Below are 24,561 nucleotides of genomic sequence, written 5' to 3' on the forward strand. Positions count from 1 at the left end.
TTAAATACAAAGTGCCTCGTTTGTCTGTCAGTATCTGTTTATTTACTATCTGTCCATCAGACCTTTAAATTAACTCTGACTGAATGATGAGCATTAAAGCGACTTGGCGTTTCAGGCTTGATGAGCTAATCTGGCAGGGTTCAGTGTGGGGGGAGACCGCTGACCTGAGGTCTGTGTTTTCAGCTGATTACATGTTGGTGTAGTAAAACAGTCAGATAGATCAGGATTCAGAGCTGTGATCAAACTGTGTGTCAGAGTCGCAGCAGATCAACAGATTGAAAGCATGTGCCTCTGCTGTCCCATGTTCATATAATCCATCCAGAAAATCTAATTCTGCTCTTACTTTAATCTGATTATAATCTGATCCAAACTAACGCTCCTGCAGTGAAAGGAACTCCTGTCTGACTGAAACTGAAAAACCAGCACAGTCCAAATAACGAGCTGCATGACTTTAGACCAGGTGCTCCTCAACAGGAAACACAAACTGGTTATGTAAGAGATGAGCTGAGGACACCAAACTGAAACTGAATTACGTTTTAATGTCCCAGTTTGTCTAAGATCCTGTGATCTGACTCAGAGCCAGCAGATGAGATGTCGCAGGATCGTTTACGGACAGTCGCAGCAGTTTAAAGCCTCAGTCTGAAGGACGAGCCACACCCAAATCCAAACAACTGCAGCTGCACCCAAAACATGAATCAGCATCATGATCCACAGCATTAACTGTTTTTTATATCTGCAGAATATCCTCACTGAAGTCACATTAAAACATCAGGCAGCAGCTTTATGTCACAATATTCACACATCTGATCTGTGATAATCAAACAACAGGTCGACTGTGTGGCCTGAACCTGACGGCTCTGGTCAGCACTCACAGTTTGTTATCAGACCTCTGCAGCGCCCACATGACAAATATTTGAGAAAGGAGTTTGTGCATGTTGGGTGCCAGCGGTTGGTGCAGGAATACTGGACATCCGCCCAAATAACGCCAGAGATACATCATCAGTCTGTCAGTCTGTCTGAGCAGGGCCTGAATCCTGCACAAAGATCCCTGCACACATCCACACTGTGATCCACTGCTACAGCTGCAGACGAGCTGAAAACACCTGAAAACATGACACGTGACACCTGACAGATGAGTCTACTCTTGTAGCTGTAATCACAGTATCAAAACAGGTTGTTTAAAAAAATAAAACATCCTCAGAAACTCGTGAAGAACTTCTTATGAGATGTTTATTCAGTATCTCCACACCTTTTCTTTCCTCCTCAATATTTCAATGTCAAACTACTTCGTGTTTCTTGGCGTTTCTCCTCTAATCCGTGTGTCACGGCTGATAAACGTCCTAACGCTCCGTCTCCTGTTTGCAGCTCAAGAATCATGTTTAACACATCTGTCAGTTTTGGGGACTGAAGTTTAAAGTCAACATGTCTTCAGTCGGCTGAGGTGGACGAAGGACTCAAATATTTTACTGAATTAAAAGTAGCTATTAAACAACACAGTAATACTTTGTCACAAGTTCTGCACTCAAAATTTGATCTCTTGATTTTAAACAGCATCACCGCAGCAAATAACCAAACTAAAACCTGTCGTTATAAATAAACTAGAGGAAACAAAACTTTTAGCTTCTGAAATAATCTGAAGTTACGCTGCTCCTCAAGTGCAAATGTGCACAGCGTCTCCCTACAGCTCTGTATTGGTCTCTGCTACGTTCACATCTTACACAGCATCACTGCTGCAAATAACAGAACTATAAAACTGAAACATGTACAGTATCTCTCTGCAGCTCTGCTCTGGTCTCTGCTACGTTCACATTTTACCGAATGTCATAAATATTTTCCTCTTTAATGACGGATTATTTAATCCACCTGTAATCAGATCAGAGTGTGTGTGTTATGACCCAGTCTGTGTTCGATCATCTCAGTGTCTGAATAATGAGCTCTTTAAACAGCAGGAAAATAGTGAAGCAGTTGGACTTCAGACTTCAGAACAGGTTTCTGGTCTGTGGATCAGTCACTCTCTGTTGCTTCAACATAACAACACGCCAGCAATGACCACACCTCATTTTAACACCTACACACCCACAGGTGCACAGATGAACTCAAATACATTTATGATTCACACAATGAGGGCGCTGGCTGTGAAAATAACGACGGTGTCAGTCTCAAACTAACAGTGATGGTTGTGCTGCGTTGTGGCGAGTGTAAGTTCGGACCCTACGAGTTGACTGCCACGCTTTAGATTCTGTGAGTCTGTACTGTGCTTTAAAGCTAAATGCTAACCTCAGCTGCTAGCAATAATGATGAAGATGGTGATTAGGGGGTTTTAGTGTGTTTTGTGGATGTGTTCGTTATCTTTGATTATTTTTGTGAATTCATCACAGGTGTTTATAATATATAAATCAAAAACTGAGTTTTTTTTGTTTTTGTTGTTTTTTATAAAGTAAACTGCGAGTAACTGAGGAGTTTTTCAGCCGTTCTTCTCCTTCAGTAATAATTCAAAAACATTTCAGGGGGCGTGATATTTATTAATGACAGATTCATGTAAATGTAAATATGTTGTGCAAAGTCTGTGAAACCAAAGTCAACACCAGGACTTAATCCAGTTTGGGAGTGACACAAGTTCAGACATGGTATGACCGCAGCCTAAAAGTGTCCCGCCTCCTTCGTCCATGTGAGACTGAACAAATCACGTCAGTCAGTCAGACGAACTGCACAACTGTTTTTACTCCTCGCTTTATTTCAGACGTCAAACACAGCAGCAGCAGCAGCAGGGAGGTGAGTTCTCTGACACAGAAATCATTTCTGTCTGGTCTGATGGAGAAGGATGATGATGATGATGATGATGATGATGGTAATAATGATGATGGTGATGATGGTGCCAGCAGCTCTACAGACCTGATTATTATATTTTGTAACACATCTGGATCGTGGTGTGTTCAGAGTGCTCTGTCAGTTTCTGATCCTGGTGATCTTTATGTGTCTGCAGTGACGGCACAGGTTGTGTCTCAGGTTTTTAATGTCAGTATCAGAGCGGGTTGGGTTAGGGTTAGGCCTTGAAGCAGCGCCACCTTCTGATGCAGCAGGAAGCTTTCAGAGTCTGTTAATGCACCGACACATGATGTACATTAGGACAGAGGGTGGGGTCAGCTGAGAAACTCTGCTGCTGCTACAGGATGTATGTTACTGTCTGTTTGTTACATCAGCTCATTAAAATTTAACTCATTTATTTTAGATGAATGTTTAACCACAAAACGTTTCACATCAGAAAAAAGTTTGTTTTCAGATAAATTCACAGAAAGTTAAACAGCATCAAAACCTCCATCAAAACCTTTCAAAATACTTGAGGAGAAAAATGCTGATTAGATCCAAACATCACAGACCTCTGTGTAGAAAGTTTCTTTTTTTCAGACAATGAGTTTTTAAGGAGATGTAGTTTACCTTGACATGTTTCGACTGTCACTTCAGTCTTCTTCAGAAGCGTCATCTGACATGTGTCATGACGTGTCTATCAGCTGGTAGTATCCCGGAGGCGTGACCAGCCTGGCAATCCGATTTGCTGATAAAGACACGTCATAGACAACTAACCATTGGCTGATTGATGAATTTATTGGCCAATGAGGAGCTGAAACCTCAGAGAACATGGAGGACAGACACAAACACATCATGATTTATACAACCTTAATAATCTGAGAAACATCTGATCCACTAAGAACTGCAGTTCATCTCTGAGCAGGAAACCTGATTACATGAAAGTCACATTAAAAAGTCCTGAATGAAGTTTAAATGGGATTTTAATCAGATAGAGGTCAGAGATCAGATCATAGCAATAATCTGACTAACCACATTCGTTTGGAGGCAGACCTGCAGTCTTATCTGTGGATCAATACAGCGGATCACTTAGCAGATGAAGGAGGCAGCGGCTCCCCGAAGGATATACTGCCGGGAAGAACTGGAAATAGTCTCATCATCGGCTCCAGTATCTCTGAGCCTCACAACAACAGTCAGGACTCAGGTCTCAGCTTACTGCTGAAAAACATTTGAGCTTCACCAACGTTTCTGTGCACTGACGTTTTCTGCATCCTTTCATTTATACAACCAAACGTGAGATGAATCTGTGAGCAGACGTCGTGTCAGATTTTAATGTGTGTCTGTTTTCTTGTGAACAGGAGCTGGTCGGAGGCTGAGAGCACCAGAGCCCGGCACAGAGGACGATTCAGTGAGTGACTCATGTTTTAGTACTCGTCTTTCTGGTTCAGTTCTTCATCAGACACCAAAAGTTTCTGTTTTAGCTTCAGTTAGCTTAGCCTCAGCTGTCTTTGGCCCTGATCCAGCTCATACCGACCCACATGTGTCTGACACATTAAAATAAATCAGCTGTGGCCTCCTGAACGTGGCACACCTTCCTCTGATGCTGGATCAAAGGTCCTGCTTCAAAACTGTTCAGCTGATAGCTTAAATTACTGATATGATGTGAAGAATGGTTGAACTGCTCTGTGAACAGACTCCATGTTTGTTCCTGATCAACATCAGGTGATGATAACGAGATAAAGACCTGTGAAACAATTCAGAAAAATAGAGGACTAAAGTTACATTAACTTTGCATGCTAGCATTCTGAGGTTTACATGTTAGCATGCTATGTTAGCATTAAAGGTTCTGTGTCTGACATTCACAGCATTAATAAAACAGCAGGTCTCTACAGTCTGAGTGTGAAGGTCAGTTCAGACCAAAGATTCATGACAAGATGAGCTGGAACAAACAACTACTGTCAAACCTGGCGGTGCACAGGAAGTGACCACCATGAGACAGAGTAACATCTCTAGTCAACAACTCTCTGTGCTTCTGATCTGTAACGTCGACAGGAAGTGACCGCCATGAGACGGCGCATCATCTCTAGTCAACGACTCTCTGTGCTTCTGATCTGTAACGTCGACAGGAAGTGACCGCCATGAGATGGTGTATCATCTCTAGTCAACGACTCTCTGTGCTTCTGATCTGTAACGTCGACAGGAAGTGACCGCCATGAGACGGCGCATCATCTCTAGTCATCGACTCTCTGTGCTTCTGATCTGTAACGTCGACAGGAAGTGACCGCCATGAGACGGCGCATCATCTCTAGTCAACGACTCTCTGTGCTTCTGATCTGTAACGTCGACAGGAAGTGACCGCCATGAGACGGTGTATCATGGTAGCATTCTGAGGTTTACATGTTAGCATGCTATGTTAGCATTAAAGGTTCTGTGTCTGATATTCACAGCATTAATAAAACAGCAGGTCTCTACAGTCTGAGTGCGAAGGTCAGTTCAGACCAAAGATTCATGACAAGATGAGCTGGAACAAACAACTACTGTCAAACCTGGCGGTGCACAGGAAGTGACCACCATGAGACGGAGTAACATCTCTAGTCAACAACTCTCTGTGCTTCTGATCTGTAACATCGACAGGAAGTGACCGCCATGAAACGGAGTAACATCTCTAGTCAACGACTCTCTGTGCTTCTGATCTGTAACGTCGACAGGAAGTGACCACCATGAGACGGCGCATCATCTCTAGTCAACGACTCTCTGTGCTTCTGATCTGTAACGTCGACAGGAAGTGACCACCATGAGACGGCGCATCATCTCTAGTCAACGGCTCTCTGTGCTTCTGATCTGTAACGTCGACAGGAAGTGGCCACCATGAGACGGCGCATCATCTCTAGTCAACGACTCTCTGTGCTTCTGATCTGTAACGTCAACAGGAAGTGACCGCCATGAGACGGCGTATCATCTCTAGTCAACGACTTTCTGTGCTTCTGATCTGTAACGTCGACAGGAAGTGACCACCATGAGACGGCGCATCATCTCTAGTCAACGGCTCTCTGTGCTTCTGATCTGTAACGTCGACAGGAAGTGGCCACCATGAGACGGCGCATCATCTCTAGTCAACGACTCTCTGTGCTTCTGATCTGTAACGTCAACAGGAAGTGACCGCCATGAGACGGCGTATCATCTCTAGTCAACGACTTTCTGTGCTTCTGATCTGTAACGTTGACAGGAAGTGACCACCATGAGACGGTGTATCATTAGTCAACAACTCTCTGTGCTTCTGATCTGTAACGTTGACAGGAAGTGACCACCATGAGACGGAGTAACATCTCTAGTCAACGACTCTCTGTGCTTCTGATCTGTAACGTCGACAGGAAGTGACCGCCATGAGACGGCGCATCATCTCTAGTCAACGGCTCTCTGTGCTTCTGATCTGTAACGTCGACAGGAAGTGACCACCATGAGACGGCGCATCATCTCTAGTCAACGACTCTCTGTGCTTCTGATCTGTAACGTCGACAGGAAGTGACCGCCATGAGACGGTGTATCATGGTAGCATTCTGAGGTTTACATGTTAGCATGCTATGTTAGCATTAAAGGTTCTGTGTCTGACATTCACAGCATTAATAAAACAGCAGGTCTCTACAGTCTGAGTGCGAAGGTCAGTTCAGACCAAAGATTCATGACAAGATGAGCTGGAACAAACAACTACTGTCAAACCTGGCGGTGCACAGGAAGTGACCACCATGAGACGGAGTAACATCTCTAGTCAACAACTCTCTGTGCTTCTGATCTGTAACATCGACAGGAAGTGACCGCCATGAAACGGAGTAACATCTCTAGTCAACGACTCTCTGTGCTTCTGATCTGTAACGTCGACAGGAAGTGACCACCATGAGACGGCGCATCATCTCTAGTCAACGGCTCTCTGTGCTTCTGATCTGTAACGTCGACAGGAAGTGGCCACCATGAGACGGCGCATCATCTCTAGTCAACGACTCTCTGTGCTTCTGATCTGTAACGTCAACAGGAAGTGACCGCCATGAGACGGCGTATCATCTCTAGTCAACGACTTTCTGTGCTTCTGATCTGTAACGTCGACAGGAAGTGACCACCATGAGACGGTGTATCATTAGTCAACAACTCTCTGTGCTTCTGATCTGTAACGTTGACAGGAAGTGACCACCATGAGACGGAGTAACATCTCTAGTCAACGACTCTCTGTGCTTCTGATCTGTAACGTCGACAGGAAGTGACCGCCATGAGACGGTGTATCATCTCTAGTCAACGGCTCTCTGTGCTTCTGATCTGTAACGTCGACAGGAAGTGACCACCATGAGACGGCGTATCATCTCTAGTCAACGACTCTCTGTGCTTCTGATCTGTAACGTTGACAGGAAGTGACCACCATGAGACGGTGTATCATCTCTAGTCAACGACTCTCTGTGCTTCTGATCTGTAACGTCGACAGGAAGTGACCACCATGAGACGGTGTATCATTAGTCAACAACTCTCTGTGCTTCTGATCTGTAACGTTGACAGGAAGTGACCACCATGAGACGGTGTATCATGGTAGCATTCTGAGGTTTACATGTTAGCATGCTATGTTAGCATTAAAGGTTCTGTGTCTGACATTCACAGCATTAATAAAACAGCAGGTCTCTACAGTCTGAGTGCGAAGGTCAGTTCAGACCAAAGATTCATGACAAGATGAGCTGGAACAAACAACTATTGTCAAACCTGGCGGTGCACAGGAAGTGACCACCATGAGCCGTCTCATGGCGGTCACTTCCTGTCGACGTTACAGATCAGAAGCACAGAGAGTCGTTGACTAGAGATGATGCGCCGTCTCATGGTGGTCACTTCCTGTCAACGTTACAGATCAGAAGCACAGAGAGTTGTTGACTAGAGATGATACGCCGTCTCATGGCGGTCACTTCCTGTCAGCGTTACAGATCAGAAGCACAGAGAGTTGTTGACTAGAGATGATGCGCCGTCTCATGGTGGTCACTTCCTGTCAACGTTACAGATCAGAAGCACAGAGAGTTGTTGACTAGAGATGATACGCCGTCTCATGGCGGTCACTTCCTGTCAGCGTTACAGATCAGAAGCACAGAGAGTTGTTGACTAGAGATGATACGCTGTCTCATGGTGGCCACTTCCTGTCAACGTTACAGATCAGAAGCACAGAGAGTTGTGCCACCATGAGACCACCATGAGACGGTGTATCATCTCTAGTCAACAACTCTCTGTACTTCCGTTCTGATTTGCAGCTTTTCAGACTTATTTTGTGGCTGAATATAATTTGTAACTTCTTAATCTGAATGAGGATAGTGATATTGAGATTTCAGTGGGCCACATACCGCAGAAATAAATTATGAAGCCTGAAGTTATTTAATTAATTAATCTCTGAACTGAATAACATGAGAATAAATGAAATTATTTTTGACATATTTTGCTCTGTTGTTGAACGGACAGATCGGCCAATGCTGCCGTCCATCAACTGTTAAACACCAAACAGACAGTCAGTGCTGTCTTTGGCACAGCAAGGTGTCATCACATCGTTTATCATCCAGGTTTCCCCACACTGCAGAAACACCAGTTTAAAATTCAAACTGTGTTTCAGGTGGCTGAAAAATATCTGACTCAAAGTGTCATCATATCTCTTTAAAATGATGTGACTGTTTTAACTGACCTTCATGTCCACGCAGACATGTGACGAGCCATCTCAGTTCACAGAGAGACCGCGGCCTCAGGGATCGTCCCCTGTTGAGGAGTATCCTGAAACTGAGAAATACACCGACAGTGACAAAGAGGTACCAACACACACACACACACACACACACACACACACACAGGTCAAAGCCCGGGACGGAAACTGTGGAGCATGCTCAGAGCACCTCGGCCAGTTTGGGTCTGATTGACTGTATTCACTCACACTAACATGTTTACAGGGATTTATATAAATCGGTTTTCTCTGTTGTCATGGAAACAGACTGTGTGACAGCATCAACACAATCCTGTTTTAGCTTAAATTACATTCATTCATTTAAACTGAAAGAAGACTGATTCAGTCCAATGAATCACTTTTATATTTCTACACATATATATTTCATACAACAATTTTTGTTATTTTATTGCGATGACATCATAAAAAGGCTTTATTCAAAAACCTCAATAGAAGCTTTGAATGTAAAACAAAGATGTTGGGTTCAGACCTACTAATGTTTAAATCAGACTGAATCTCTCAGACTGCTGCAGGGTTTTATTCAGTACTTTATTCAGTATTTTTCTTTTTCAGTCTGATCATTTTTTCTGTTTTCCTGTTAGTGTGAAGAGGAGCATGACCCACACTACATAAGTGGGAGTGGAAGGAAAACTAAGAAGTCTGGGCTTGGGTCCATGTTTGAAAAGCGCTCCACTCCAAAGATGAGTAAACTGAAGGTGAGACGTTCCACCTTCTCGTCTCTGTACTGAATCTCTGCAGCAGAGATCAACACAGCCTGGAGGTAAAATGATCTGATGGATGTGTTCACAGGAAGTCCATAGTCCCGAGTCCGGGCTGATCGTGAAAACAGCCAAAGACGGATGTGCGGAGGGTCTGGTTTATGGTGGAGGAGGGAGAGAGGGAATCTTTATTAAGGAAGTCGTACCAGAGTCACCTGCCTCAAAAAGTCTCAAACTCAAAGAAGGTAAATGACAAACTATTATATTACTACAACAAAAACCAATATGACTGAGAAAGGGGAGATTAATGAAGCTAATGAGCGGCATACATTCAAACATCCGTCGTACTTTGAAATCTTGTGCCGCATATTTTCTAACTTTGGAAGTGTCATCACCTTCACTGATGACCTCTCTTACTGTATCTGCTGTTTCCATTTTACTGAATCGTTATCACACATTGAAACAGTGAAATCCCCTGAAATAGTTTGCTCTTGTTTAAATGCAGGTGATCAGATTCTGAGCGCTACTGTGTATTTTGACAACGTGTCATACGAGGATGCCATCCAGATCCTGGAGCACGCTCAGGCGTACAAAGTGAAGCTCTGCTTGAAACGCAAACCCAACATCACAGAGACTGAACCAACCATCGAGTCTGACGTCATCCCTGTAACTATTTTCATGTTGTCAGACTCTTTGTGATGATGGGTCGTCTTCAGGCTAAGACTCACATTTCATTTTTTCTTTTGCTCAAACAGGAGGAAGACATCTACGCACCAGAGATGAGGGAGCAAGGAAAAACCAAAAGGCGTGGTGATGCCCGCATTTCATGGCCTAAGTTTCCCTCCTTTGGGAAAGGACGGAAGTCCCGCTTTACAAGGTCTCACAGCTCCTCAGAGGCTGATGAGCAGCGAAAACTCGAGCTTAGCCCAACAACAAGCGACACAGAGTCACCTATAAAATCTCAGGATGCTCTCAAAGGCAAGAAGAAGCATAAAGTGAAGCTTTCTGCTCTGACAAAGAGAGGACGAATTAGTTCATCCGAAGACCAGGACACAGATGCACCTACAACAACGCAGATGATTTCACCTGAGTGCCTTGAAAGCCCCTCAGGAGAAACACTTCAAATCTATGCTGAAGACTTAAGACGTGAGCAAACCGATCAAAAACTGACCGAACCTCAAACTGTTCAACACAAGGTGGAGCTCATCGATATAGACAGCACTGTGAAAACAGCAGATCTAACTGCGGCTCTGGCGGGTCAAGAAAGCCCGTCCGGTATTAAATCCCCCGACGGGAAGAAAAAGAAGAAAGAACGGTCCGAATTAAAATTGAAAATTCTGGGGAAGGATAAATCGCACAAGAAAGATGCAAAAGCCAAATCATCACCAAAGAGGCTGAAAACACTGGGGGCAAGTATTGAAATAGCAGACCAACCTGGAAATGAAAAATCAGATGTCATCCCAAGTTTGGATTCACAAACACGACCACAGGGAGATCAACTAGCACTTGATGGCAGCACCCAAATAAACAGCAGTGACAGTTCAAGGATAATCCCCACCAAATCAGGGACGACACAGATGGAAACGAGTGCACTAAAGGTGGAACTTGAAATATCTGATGTTCTATTGATACAAAAATCTCCACAGAAAGGCAAAGACAAAGACATGAAGCAGAAACAAGAAACAAAGATAGGTCCAACATTCAAACTGCCTAAAATCGGCTTTTGCGACCTTGACACTGAGGAAATAATACCAAAGAATAATGTAAACGTTGAAGAAGGCACAACTGAGATTGAGCAGGTTACAGCTGAGGGCACAGAGGTGAAAGAAGATCCTTATGAGCGACTGTCAAAAAGCAGTCGTTCCAGAACAAAACTTCCCAAACGTGAAGACATTGAGATTCCAGGTATGGAGGACAAATTTACGAAGCCCACAGCCAAAAGAATTAAAGAGCCAAAGGCTGGTTATACTGGAAATTATGAAGACGTTCAGGCTGAAACTGTACAACTGTCCATTGATGTTGACAGCGTGAAAGAGGCAGTTTCAAAACTGCCTGGATTTAAGCTGCCTAAGGTTGACACGAGTGGAGTTCCTATTCCTGAAGAAATTACTGTGATAGATGCAAATGCACAAAGAATATCAGTGAAAACACCCACGAAAACAAAACATGAGACACACTTCAGTAAGTTCGATGTAGCTGCCTCTCCAGAAATCTCCAAGACATCAGTCAACCTACCAAAGATCACACCTACTGATTTATCTTCAGAGGAGCTTCTGATTGAGACCCGCGTAGATTTGAACAAACCTGAAAAGAAATACAAAACTGAGCCAAAGCAAGGCGATGGAGAGGTTTATAAACGAGAACATATCGTAATACCTGGAAAAGAAAGTGCATGTGAAGTCGCTACTCTTCAGACACAAGGCACAGAGGACATCAAGTCCGAGTATGAATCTGCAGTTACATTCAAATCAAAGAAGATGACAATGCCTCGCTTTGGGATTGCAAAACCAGACATAAGAATCCCTGACATTGGAATTGACTTGCCTAAACAAACTATCTCTGAGCAAAAAGTTGACAACGTGAAAGGAGAAAGGACGATTTTCTTCCAAGAAGTAAAGGTGTCAAAGACTGAAACAGGGAACAAGATGGGAGGAGTCATATCAGATGTCAGGATACCTGAAATTGAGGGCATTGAATACATTGATTCAGTAGATGGTTCACCAGCCAAAAAGGATGCTGGCATAAAGCTTACGGGTCTTGGTGATAATCTTCATGCTGCAGGCCCAAAATGTGATCTCTCCTTTCCGGAGATCAGGGATGAAATTAAAGACGCTGAAGCTGAGGAGCACAAATTCAAACTTCCAAAATTTGAAGCAGTGACTCCAAACATCAGTGTGACTATGCCTGATGCAGGTATGGATATGACTATTGATGGGGCAGAAACAGAAAAGGATGGGAGGTTTAAAATGCCAACTATCAGTATGCCAAAGGTGATAGGACCGAAAATAGATTTAAGCTTGTCAAAAAAAGATGTAGACATCTCACTACTGGAGGCTAAAGCTGAGACTGAACTCACAGACATTCCTGAGGTTGACGTTTCTCTTGGAAAAATAAATTTGTCTCTTCCAGAGCAAAAGATGGAGGTTGAAAAACCTGAACTGGAAATCAAACCATGGCAGACTGAGGGTGAACTCGATGGACATGGAAGAAAGTTCAAGATGCCAAAGCTTGGAATTAAAATGCCCAAATTAAAAGGGCCTGAATTTGATTTAAGCTTATCAAAGAAAGATGTTGATGTCACACTGCCAGAGGCTAAAGCTGAGATCAAACTACCAGAAGCCCCCAAGACTGACGTTACTCTTGGAAACGTAGATGTTTCCATTCCAGAGCAAAAGATGGAGATTGAAAAACCTGAGCTGAAAATCCAACCTCTGAGGACTGAAGGCGAACTTGATGGACAGGGAGGAAAGTTCAAAATACCCAAATTTGTTGTAAAAATTCCAAAAGTGAAAGGGCCTGAATTTGATTTTAGCTCATCAAAGAAAGATGTTAATGTCACACTGCCGGAGGCTAAAGCTGAGCTCAAACTCCCAGAAACCCCTAAAATTGATGCCAGTCTTGGAAAAGCAGAGGTTTTGATTCCAGAAGCAAAGGTGGAGGTTAGAAAACCTGAAGTGAAAGTCCAAACCTTGCAGACTAACATTGAACTTGAAGGACATGGAGGCAAGTTCCAAGTGCCAAAGTTTGGAATCTCAATGCCAAAAGTAAAAGGACCTGAAATTCACTTTGGCTTATCGAAGAAAGATGGAGATGTGACACCGCTGGAAGCCACAGCTGAAGTAAAATCTCCTGAAGCTCCTGAAGTTGATGTCAGTCTGGGCAAAGCAGATGTTTCTCTTCCAATGGGAAAAATTGAAGTCAAAAAGCCTGAATTAGAAATAAAACCTCTGCAAAGTGAAGTTGAACTTGATGGTCAAGGAAGCAAGTTTAAAATGTCAAAGTTGGGAGTGTCAATGCCAAAAGTAAAAGGACCTGAAATTCACTTTGGCTTATCAAAGAAAGATGGAGATGGGACATTGCCAGAAGCCAAAGCTGAAGTAGATGTCCCTGGAGTTGAACTAAAAGAACCCTCTGTGAAGGTGAAAGTCAAAGCTCCTGAAATACATGTTGCAACAAAAGGTACAGAAGGATCACCAACAAAATTTAAGATGCCAACATTCAAACTACCAAAATTTGGAATTGTAACTCCAAACATTTCTGCAGAACCACCTGATACGGACAAAGGTGTCAGAATCGATGGAGCAGGTATTAATATCCCTGACGAGGGGTCTGCAGTTCACATTACAGCACCCAGCATTGACATCGACGGAGCTTCCATAGATATGAAAACTGAAAGAACTGAACAGGATGGAAAAGGAAGCAAATTTAAAATGCCACATCTTGGTTTATCCATGCCAAAAGTGAAAGGACCTAAAATTGATTTGAGCCTTTCAAAGAAAGATGTAGATGTCACGTTACCAGAGGCCAAAACTGATGTCCAACTTCCAGAGGTCAATCTTGGGAAAGTAGATGTTTCAATTCCAGAGGCTAAAGCTGAAATAAAACTTCCAGAAGACCATAAACTCGCTGTGGAGATAAAACCACCAGAAGCAGAGATGGATGGACATGGTGAGAAGTTTAAAATGCCAAAGTTTGGAATCAAAATGCCAAAAATCAAAGGGCCTGAGTTTGATTTAAACCTATCAAAGAAAGATGGAGATGTCACATTACCAGAGGCTAAAGCTGATGCCAAATTTCCAAAGGTGGATCTTGGGAAAGTAGATGTTTCAGTTCCAGAGGCTACTGTGGAGGTTAAAAAACCGGACATGGAAAAGCAGTTCTTGCAGACTGAAGGTGAACTTGATGGACAGGGGGGAAAGTTCAAGATGCCAAAGCTTGGAATTAAAATGCCCAAATTAAAAGGGCCTGAATTTGATTTAAGCTTATCAAAGAAAGATGTTGATGTCACACTGCCAGAGGCTAAAGCTGAGGTCAAACTCCCAGAAGCCCCTAAAACTGATATTAATCTTGGAAACGCAGATGTTTCCATTCCAGAGGTAAAGGCTAATGTTGAAAAACCTGAGCTGGAAATTAAACCTTTGCAGACTGAAGTTGAAGTTGAAGGAAGCAAGTTCAAGATGCCAAAGTTTGGAATGTCGATGCCAAAAGTGAAAGGTCCTGAATTTCATCTAGGCTTCTCAAAGAAAGATGGAGATGTCACCCTACCAGAAGCCAAGGCAGATGTCAACCTCCCTGATGTTGAACTTAAAGACGCTCATGCTAAAGTAGAAATTAAAGCTCCTGAGATTGAAAATGTAGCTAGGGGCACAGAAGGATCACCTTCAAAATTCAAAATGCCAAATTTTAGTTTCTCTATGCCTAAAGTCAAAGGGTCTGACATAGATTTAAGCCTATCAAAGAAAGACACAGATGTCATATTACCAGGGACTAAAGCAGAGATCAAAATCCCAGAACCCCCGAAAATCGATGCCAATCTTGGACAAGCAGAAGTTTTGATTCCGGAAGCAAAGGTGAAGGTTAGAAAACCTGATGATGTTGGACGTGAAGGGCATGGAGGCAAGTTACAAGTGCGGAAGTTTGGAATCACAATGCCAAAAGTAAAAGGGCCTGAAATTGATTTAAGTTTCTCCAAAAAAGATGTTGATGTGACAATTCCAGAGGCTAAAGCTGAGGTTGAACTCCCAGACGCTCCGGACATTGGTGTTGATATGAAACCACCAGGGTGTGAAGCAGAAATTGATGGGCAAGGAAGCAAGTTTAAAATGCCAAAGTTTGGAATCACAATGCCAAAGGTAAAAGGACCTGAAATTGATTTAAGCTTCTCCAAAAAAGATGTCGATGTGACACTACCAGAGGCTAAAGCTGAAGTCAAACTTCCTGATGTTGAACTGAAAGAACCGTCTGCTAAAGTGGAAATTAGAGCTCCTGAGATTGAAGCTCAGCTGGGTCACGTGGAAGGATTGCCATCAAAATTTAAACTGCCATCATTTAAGTTTCCTAAATTTGGAGCTGCCACTCCAAACATCAGTGCAGAGGTACCTGAAATGGACAAAGACATAAAAGTTGAAGGGGCTAGGTTTAAAATTCCTAAAGATGGAGAAACAGTTGATATTGCAGCACAGAATGTTGATATTGATGGCCCATCACTTGATGTAAAAATGAAAGGAACTGAAGGTGAGGGGAAAGAAAGCAAGTTCAAGGTGCCAAAATTTGGAATATCATTGCCAAAGGTACAAGGGCCTGAGATTGATTTAAGCTTACCAAAGAAAGATATCAAATTACCTGAGGCCAAGCCTGAGGTTGAACTCCCAGAAGGATCTGCAATTGATGTTAACCTTGGAAAAGTAGATGTTTCAGTGCCAGAAGCAAAGATGGAGGTTAAACACCCTGAACTAGAAATTAAAGCCTTCCAGTCTGAAGGTGAACTTGATGGGCAAGGGCACAAGTTAAAAATCCCAAAGTTTGGAATCTCAATGCCAACAGTAAAAGGAACTGACATTGATTTTAGCTTATCAAAGAAAGATGCAGACATCGCCCTACCAGAAGCAAAAGCTGAGGTCAGTCTTCCTGATGTTGAACTTGAAGAACCTTCTGCTAAAGTGGAAATTACAGCTCCTGAGATTGAAGCTCAATTAGGCAATGTGAAAGGATCACCTTCAAAATTTAAACTGCCAACATTCAAATTTCCCAAATTAGGATCTGCCACTCCAAATGTCAGCGCTGAAGTACCTGATATAGACAAAAAACTCAAAATTGATGGCACAGACATGCACATATCTGTGCCACAAGCAGATGTCAGTGTACCAGAAGTTAAAGCAGAGGTCCATCTGCCAGGGGTTGAAGTCACAATGCCTTCAGGCAGTGTTGTGATAGATCAACAGCCGGGTGCTGAGGTAGATGCAAAACTGAAAAAATCCAGGTTTTCATTGCCCAGATTTTCTTTTTCAAAACCAAGTGTTAATGTCCCTGAAATGGATGCTAGTCTTCAGGACGTGAAAGTTGCAATTCCAGAGAGCAAAGTGGAAGTGAAAAAAGGGGAAGTGGATATGAACATACCAGAATTAGAGGCAGAAGTTGATGGAAGCAAGTATAGAATGCCAAAGTTTGGCATCTCAATGCCCAAAATTATGGGGCCTGAATTTGATTTGAGCTTATCAAAGAAAGATGTAGACGTGACACTACCAGAAGCCAAAGCTGAGGTCAAACTGCCTGATGTTGAAGTCAAACAACCTGAGGTGGAGCTTAAGCTGCCAGAAGGTGACGTAGAATTAGTGGGGCAGGAAAGCAAGTTTAAAATGCCAAAGTTTGGCATCTCATTGCCCAAAGTTAAGGGGCCTGAAATGGATTTGAGCTTATCAAAGAAAGATGTAGATGTGACACTACCAGAAGCCAAAGCTGAAGTTCAACTACCAGATGTCGAGGTCAAAGAACCTGAAGTGGAAATCAAAGCTCCTGAGATCAAGGTATCAGGAAAGGGTAAGGAAGGATCACCATCAAAATTTAAATTGCCAACATTCAAACTACCCAAATTTGGAGTTAGTACTCCAAGTGCCACTGTAGATGTACCCGACAAAGACATTAAAATCGAAGGAGCTGACATCAACATTCCTGAGGAAGTTCTTACAGTTGACATTGCAGCACCCAGTGTTGACATTGAAGGCCCCTCAACAGATATTAAAACTACAGGAATTGAGCATGAAGGAAAAGGAGGCAAGTTTAAACTGCCAAGTCTCGGTTTTTCTGGACCTCAAATCAAAAGACCTGAAATCGATCTGAGCTTATCAAAGAAAGATGTAGACGTGACACTACCAGAAGCCAAAGCTGAAGTCAAACTGCCTGAAGTTGAAATCAAACAACCTGAAGTGGAAATTAAATCTCCTGAGATCAAGGTATCAGCAAAGGGTAAAGAAGGATCACCATCAAAATTTAAGATGCCATCATTCACATTCCCCAAATTTGGAGCTCCAAAGGTCAGTGTGGGAGTACCTGATGTAGACACAGATGTTCAAGTTGATGGAGCTACAGTGGATGTTAGTGCACCCAGCATTGACACTGAAGGTGTTTCTGTAGATGTGAAAGCTAAAGGAAGTGATGTTGAAGGGTCAGGAAGCAAGTTTAAAATGCCAAAGTTTGGCATCTCAATGCCCAAAGTCAAAGGACCTGAAATGGATCTGAGCTTATCAAAGAAAGATGTAGATGTGACACTACCAGAAGCCAAAGCTGAAGTCAAACTGCCTGATGTCGAAGTCAAACAACCTGAGGTGGAGCTTAAGCTGCCAGAAGGTGACGTAGAATTAGAGGGACAGGAAAGGAAGTTTAAAATGCCAAAGTTTGGCATCTCAATGCCCAAAGTTAAGGGGCCTGAAATGGATCTGAGCTTATCAAAGAAAGATGTAGATGTGACACTACCAGAAGCCAAAGCTGAAGTCAAACTACCTGACGTCAAAATGAAACAACCCTCTGCCACAGTGGAAATCAAATCTCCTGAGATTGAAGGTCAAACTGGTGATGTTGATGGATCACCGGCCAAACTTAAGATGCCATCATTCACATTCCCTAAATTTGGAGCTCCAAAGGTCAGTGTGGGAGTACCTGATGTAGACACAGATGTTCAAGTTGATGGAGCTACAGTGGATGTTACTGCACCCAGCATTGACACTGAAGGTGTTTCTGTAGATGTGAAAGCTAAAGGAAGTGACATTGAAGGGTCAGGAAGCAAATTTAAAATGCCAAAGTTTGGCATCTCAATGCCCAAAGTCAAAGGACCTGAAATGGATCTAAGCTTATCAAAGAAAGATGCAGACGTGACACTACCAGAAGCCAAAGCTGAAGTCAAACTGCCTGATGTTGAAGTCAAACAACCTGAAGTGGAAATTAAATCTCCTGAGATCAAGGTATCAGCAAAGGGTAAAGAAGGATCACCATCAAAATTTAAGATGCCATCATTCACATTCCCCAAATTTGGAGCTCCAAAGGTCAGTGTGGAAGTACCTGATGTAGACACAGATGTTCAAGTTGATGGAGCTACAGTGGATGTTACTGCACCCAGCACTGACACTGAAGGTGTTTCTGTAGATGTGAAAGCTAAAGGAAGTGACATTGAAGGGTCAGGAAGCAAGTTTAAAATGCCAAAGTTTGGCATCTCAATGCCCAAAGTTAAAGGACCTGAAATGGATCTGAGCTTATCAAAGAAAGATGTAGACGTGACACTACCAGAAGCCAAAGCTGAGGTCAAACTGCCTGATGTCAAAGTCAAACAACCTGAGGTGGAGCTTAAGCTGCCAGAAGGTGACGTAGAATTAGAGGGGCAGGAAAGCAAGTTTAAAATGCCAAAGTTTGGCATCTCAATGCCCAAAGTTAAGGGGCCTGAAATGGATCTGAGCTTATCAAAGAAAGATGTAGATGTGACACTACCAGAAGCCAAAGCTGAAGTTCAACTACCAGATGTCGAGATCAAAGAACCTGAAGTGGAAATCAAAGCTCCTGAGATCAAGGTATCAGCAAAGGGTAAAGAAGGATCACCATCAAAATTTAAGATGCCTACATTCAAACTACCCAAATTTGGAGTTAGTACTCCAAGTGCCACTGTAGATGTACCCGACAAAAATGTCAAATTTGAAGGAGCTGACATCAACATTCCTGAGGAAGTTCTTACAGTTGACATTGCAGCACCCAGTGTTGACATTGAAGGCCCCTCAATAGATATTAAAACTACAGGAATTGAGCATGAAGGAAAAGGAGGCAAGTTTAAACTGCCAAGTCTCGGTTTTTCTGGACCTCAAATCAAAAGACCTGAAATCGATCTGAGCTTATCAAAGAAAGATGTAGACGTGACACTACCAGAAGCCAAAGCTGAAGTCAAACTGCCTGAAGTTGAAATCAAACAACCTGAAGTGGAAATGAAATCTCCTGAGATCAAGGTATCAGGAAAGGGTAAAGAAGGATCACCATCAAAATTTAAGATGCCATCATTCACATTCCCCAAATTTGGAGCTCCAAAGGTCAGTGTGGAAGTACCTGATGTAGACACAGATGTTCAAGTTGATGGAGCTACAGTGGATGTTAGTGCACCCAGCATTGACACTGAAGGTGTTTCTGTAGATGTGAAAGCTAAAGGAAGTGATGTTGAAGGGTCAGGAAGCAAATTTAAAATGCCAAAGTTTGGCATCTCAATGCCCAAAGTTAAAGGACCTGAAATGGATCTGAGCTTATCCAAGAAAGATGTAGATGTGACACTACCAGAAGCCAAAGCTGAAGTCAAACTGCCTGATGTCGAAGTCAAACAACCTGAGGTGGAGCTTAAGCTGTCAGAAGGTGACATAGAATTAGAGGGGCAGGAAAGGAAGTTTAAAATGCCAAAGTTTGGCATCTCAATGCCCAAAGTTAAGGGGCCTGAAATGGATCTGAGCTTATCAAAGAAAGATGTAGATGTGACACTACCAGAAGCCAAAGCTGAAGTCAAACTACCTGACGTCAAAATGAAACAACCCTCTGCCCTCAAATCTCCTGAGATTGAAGGTCAAACTGGTGATGTTGATGGATCACCGGCCAAACTTAAGATGCCATCATTCACATTCCCCAAATTTGGAGCTCCAAAGGTCAGTGTGGGAGTACCTGATGTAGACACAGATGTTCAAGTTGATGGAGCTACAGTGGATGTTACTGCACCCAGCATTGACACTGAAGGTGTTTCTGTAGATGTGAAAGCTAAAGGAAGTGACATTGAAGGGTCAGGAAGCAAGTTTAAAATGCCAAAGTTTGGCATCTCAATGCCCAAAGTTAAAGGACCTGAAATTGATCTGAGTTCATCAAAGAAAGATGTAGATGTGACACTACCAGAAGCCAAAGCTGAAGTCAAACTGCCTGATGTTGAAGTCAAACAACCTGAAGGTGCCATTTCAGTACCAGATGCACCAACTACTGAGGTTGAGGCCAAGTTGAAACGACCGAACTGGACATTTCCAAAGTTTTCATTTTCACGGACAGGCAGTAAAGCCCCTGATGTTGATGTGAACTTTGAATCACCCAAAGTTGATGTGACATCACCAGAGGCCAAAGCAGAAGTCCACGGACCTTCAGGGTCCGTTTCAGTGGAAGAACCTCATTCTGCTGAACTCGATGCAAACCTGAAAAAAACTACATTTTCTCTACCAGGATTTTCTTTGTCAAAGTCAAATGTTAAAGAAGGTGCAGTCAGTGCACAGGTGGATGTTTCTCTTCCAGAGGGAGAAGTGATAGTCAAACAACCTGAAATGAAAATGAAAGCTCTGGAGTTTGAAGCTGAACATGATGAACAAGGAAGCAAGTTTAAATTGCCAAAGTTTGGCATCGCATTACCAAAAACAAAAGGACCTGCAGAAGAGTTAAGTACATCGCAGAGAGACGTAGGCATCACACTGCCAGATGTTAAAGCCGAGGTCAAACTCCCTGAAGTCAAACAATCTTCAGCAAGTGTGGAAATTAAAGCTTCTGAGAGTGAAGCCAAGTCAAAAGATGTTGGAGGATCACCGTCAAAGTTTAAAATGCCCACAGTGAAAATGCCCAAATTTGGAGGTGCTGTCTATGATGTCACCGTAGAAGCACTTGCCGCTGACAAAGCAGCGGAAACTGAAGGAGCTAAACTGAAGGAGGATGTCACTGTCACCATCAAAGGTCCAAGTGTTGACATTAAGACAGATGTGTCCAAAGCTGCTGCAGCAGATTCTGAAGCACCAAAAACTGAAACAGACAGCGCAGGCCTTGCCTCTCCAAGTAAATTCAAATTACCAACATTTAAGATGCCAAAGCTGAGTTTCTCCAGAGCCGCCACTGAGGCTGAACATGTCCCTGTGGATGAACATGTCCCTGAGGACGAACATATCCCAGTGGACACTGACAGCAAAGATCAGCTGAAAAAGGAGGCTGAGTCAAAAGCAGAGACTAAATCACCAAAACAGGCTTTGACATCATTTGGTGAGATCCTCAAGAATATTGATGTTGAATTTGATGTCCCAAAACCAGAAGAAAGTCTTGAAACCTCAAAGGAAGTTCATGACACAGATGAACCCAGTGGAAAAAAGTCTGAGACAAAAAAAGAGGAGACAAAGCAAGATACTGTCAAAAGTCCTGAGAGGACAGGCTGGTTTAAATTCCCCCGGTTTGGACTGTCCTCGCCATCAGAACCTGTTAAGACACCTGAAAAAGACGAGCACAAGGACAAGAAGAGTCCAGCAGGAGAATCAGTGGATGAGGAAATAAGTCAAACCTGTTCTGTCCAGTCATCTGATGCCTTCGCTGACATTAGCTCTGCAATGACGAGTGAGCATGCTGGCCTGTCCTTATCTTCTCCAACCAAAGTCACGGTCAAATACTCGGACCCTGATGCTGCCACAGTGCTTGGAGAGATGCACAGTAACATCATTACTTCCACCACAAGGACTGAGCTTGTCTCCGTTGAGCCCAACCTGCCTGAGAAAATCACCATTCTGTCATCCGGAGTTTCATCTTCATCCGAGGACACCCTCAGACTGGAATCTGGAAAAATACATGTCATTACATCAAACATACAGGCGACGCCAGAGGCACAGCATGCCAAGCTGCTAACTGCTCTCCAGGTCCAATCAGCTGGAGCCCTTCCCCTCCAATCAGACGCTGATGAAGCGGCAGCGTGGACCGTCGAGGATTCACATGGCGGCAAGAGGACGGTCCTTGAAAGGCGTTTAGTCCGGGAAACATCAAGTGGAAGAAGTGAAAGCAAAGAAACAATTGTTATAACAAAACAGATCACACGTTCCTTGGAGCCCATCTCAGGTGAGACGGCGTCATCCGTTCAGCGACTACGAGACTCTGTGCACTTGGAGAAAATGAGGTTCTTCGACGGAGTCAACAAGTGAAATAACTCAATATAAACTGTGTTTATTGACCGGTATCAGGGGCCGGTGGGTTTCTGACTGATGGAGAGCTTAGACAGAAAACAGATCATTAACGAATCACAGTAAAGATTGAGTCTGCGTTCACCTCTGGTTGCATGTTGTTGATCTGTAAAGAGACGGATTGATGTAAATCACACTGACCATGTGATGAAGTTGTTAATAAGCTGTGTAACTGAGTGCCCTTACTGCAGATAATGAACCAAATATCCTGCTTCTTATGGTACTGAACTAAAATAAGCCATGACTTTTACTCTAGTATCTTTTTATAAAGTCTGACACTGATCCGACTTCCTGTGCTCTTATTTATCAGACAATAATCACCAGTGCATTTAATTTAAGAAAGTTTGATCTGAGCTGAAAATCAGTTGATGTTACTGACATTCCAAAATGTGTTTACAGTAATTTCACAGCGCCTTCGTTTGGCGCAGTCTACAACAGATAATGTATCACCAGATATTCTTGTTGCTGTAGCTGAAGAAACAAACATAGCAATGCAAAGCTGAAATGAAACGCTCCTGATGACGTGTGCTGCTGCTGCATCTATATTTGTATTAATATTTTTGCTTAAAACCTCATTTGCTACGATAAAAATATATGGATGGTAGGATGCCTTTCAGTATCTCTGTACAAAGAGGAATATTAATAAACTGGCTGTGTAAATAGCTGTTAATGACCTCTGGGTTTTATTTGATGACTGATGCCGCCTGTTGGCAGAGTTACACACAGTAAATAAATAAATATGATTAAATGTAAAGGTGAAGCTGATGAGTTCTGTCTCTGGCTCCAGTTCAGCCACACACTGTTTTTATCCTCTTTATTCTGTTGGTTATTGGAAACAGGTCAGATTTCAGTGAATAAACAGATACTGTCACCACTGATGGAAGGTAACAGTACATTTACACGAGTACTGTACACACAGTACCTGAGTATTTCCATGTTGGGTGAACTGAGGCAGACTGGGACAGTTTATGAGACTTCCTGTCATTAATTTAAAAAAATCATTCCGATGGACGTTGCATGTCTGAAACTCTGCAGATGTTACGTGTCCACACGAAGAGGACAGCAGGTTAAATCACATGTGACGTCACGTCTGTGTCACCTGACACTAAACCTTTATTGTGTTGTGAGATTTGGGAGAACACGTCTCATCCCTCATTAATGTGAATGTAAAAACATCTACTGCACATTTTCCTTTTCATCGTTATGAATTCAGACTCCATAAATATCTCAGTTAAACTTTACCACTGAAGTCCGTCCAACAACGTCAAGCCAACATATAAAAACATGATAAAATCCAGTTTGTCTATAAATGTTGTTGATCAGGTTTCACACACACGAAGAGGAAACCCTGATCTAAGCACACACACACACACACACACACACACACACACACACTGGTTCTCCTTAACCATTAATAATAATAATAATAATAATAATAATAATAATAATAATGATATCAATAATAATAATGATAATAATGAAAGTCACACATTTTACACCTTACTGATTTTTTTTTTACACCTTACTGATGAACATATATTAATAATTATATTCCATTTATTTAACTTATTCTGTAAAATCATAACTTTTATTTTTATTTTGATGTTTGAATTTGACTAGTAACAAAGTGTTTTTGTAATGTAGTATTTTTGCTTTAATTCTTCCATGAGAAGACTCAATATGACGTCATCACCTCGGTAGGTCACAGGAGGAATGAACAGGTTTGTACAGCAGAGGGAGACACAGTTCACAGGACACACACACACACACACACACACACACACACACACACACACCGAGTTTAAACCTGACTGTGTGTGTGTGTCTGAAGATTAAATTAAATTAAGGTTTGTGTTTAATGAAGAGAACATGATCACTGATTATTGATTATTGATTCACAGTTTAATTACTTCATTAAGGTAATTTGACCTTTAACCTGAACACATCACAGGTCTCACACACACACACACACACACACACACACACACACACACACACAGAGCTACCTTTCAAATTAAAAGCACAATAATGGCAGAAAGTAACCAAGTACATTTACTCAAGTACTGCGTCTTTATACTTCCTGTAGGCTACTTTTTATTTAACTACATCTTTTTCATACTTTGGATTTTATAATTTATCAATAATTAAAAATATATTCAACAAGTAAAATATGATTTTATGGATAAAGTTAATTAATCTCTTGGTGAAATTCACAAGCTGCGTGGCAGTACATAGGATATAATAAATAAATAAATAAATAAATAAATACAAGAATGAATGAATAAATAAATAAAAACCTCATTCTGTCATACTCTCTTATACTTCTACTGGAGTAACTTTA

At 42.4% G+C, this 24,561-nt stretch overlaps 1 protein-coding gene across 1 annotated transcript in view; it reads left to right on the forward strand.

Annotated features, from left to right (window-relative positions):
- Window positions 1-22,890, forward strand: part of LOC117267159 (uncharacterized) — a 33,760-nt gene extending 10,870 nt beyond the window's left edge. Inside the window, exons 2-7 of the mRNA XM_033642868.2 lie at window positions 4,164-4,213; window positions 8,514-8,618; window positions 9,133-9,246; window positions 9,341-9,494; window positions 9,755-9,915; window positions 10,005-22,890. Of these exons, the coding sequence (XP_033498759.2) occupies window positions 4,164-4,213; window positions 8,514-8,618; window positions 9,133-9,246; window positions 9,341-9,494; window positions 9,755-9,915; window positions 10,005-22,181 (12,761 nt within the window). The 3' untranslated portion in view covers window positions 22,182-22,890. The remainder of the gene's footprint in view (window positions 1-4,163; window positions 4,214-8,513; window positions 8,619-9,132; window positions 9,247-9,340; window positions 9,495-9,754; window positions 9,916-10,004) is intronic.
- Window positions 22,891-24,561: the final 1,671 nt, after the last annotated feature.

This window comes from Epinephelus lanceolatus, chromosome 15, assembly GCF_041903045.1.
Source record: "Epinephelus lanceolatus isolate andai-2023 chromosome 15, ASM4190304v1, whole genome shotgun sequence".
NCBI lineage: Eukaryota > Metazoa > Chordata > Actinopteri > Perciformes > Serranidae > Epinephelus > Epinephelus lanceolatus.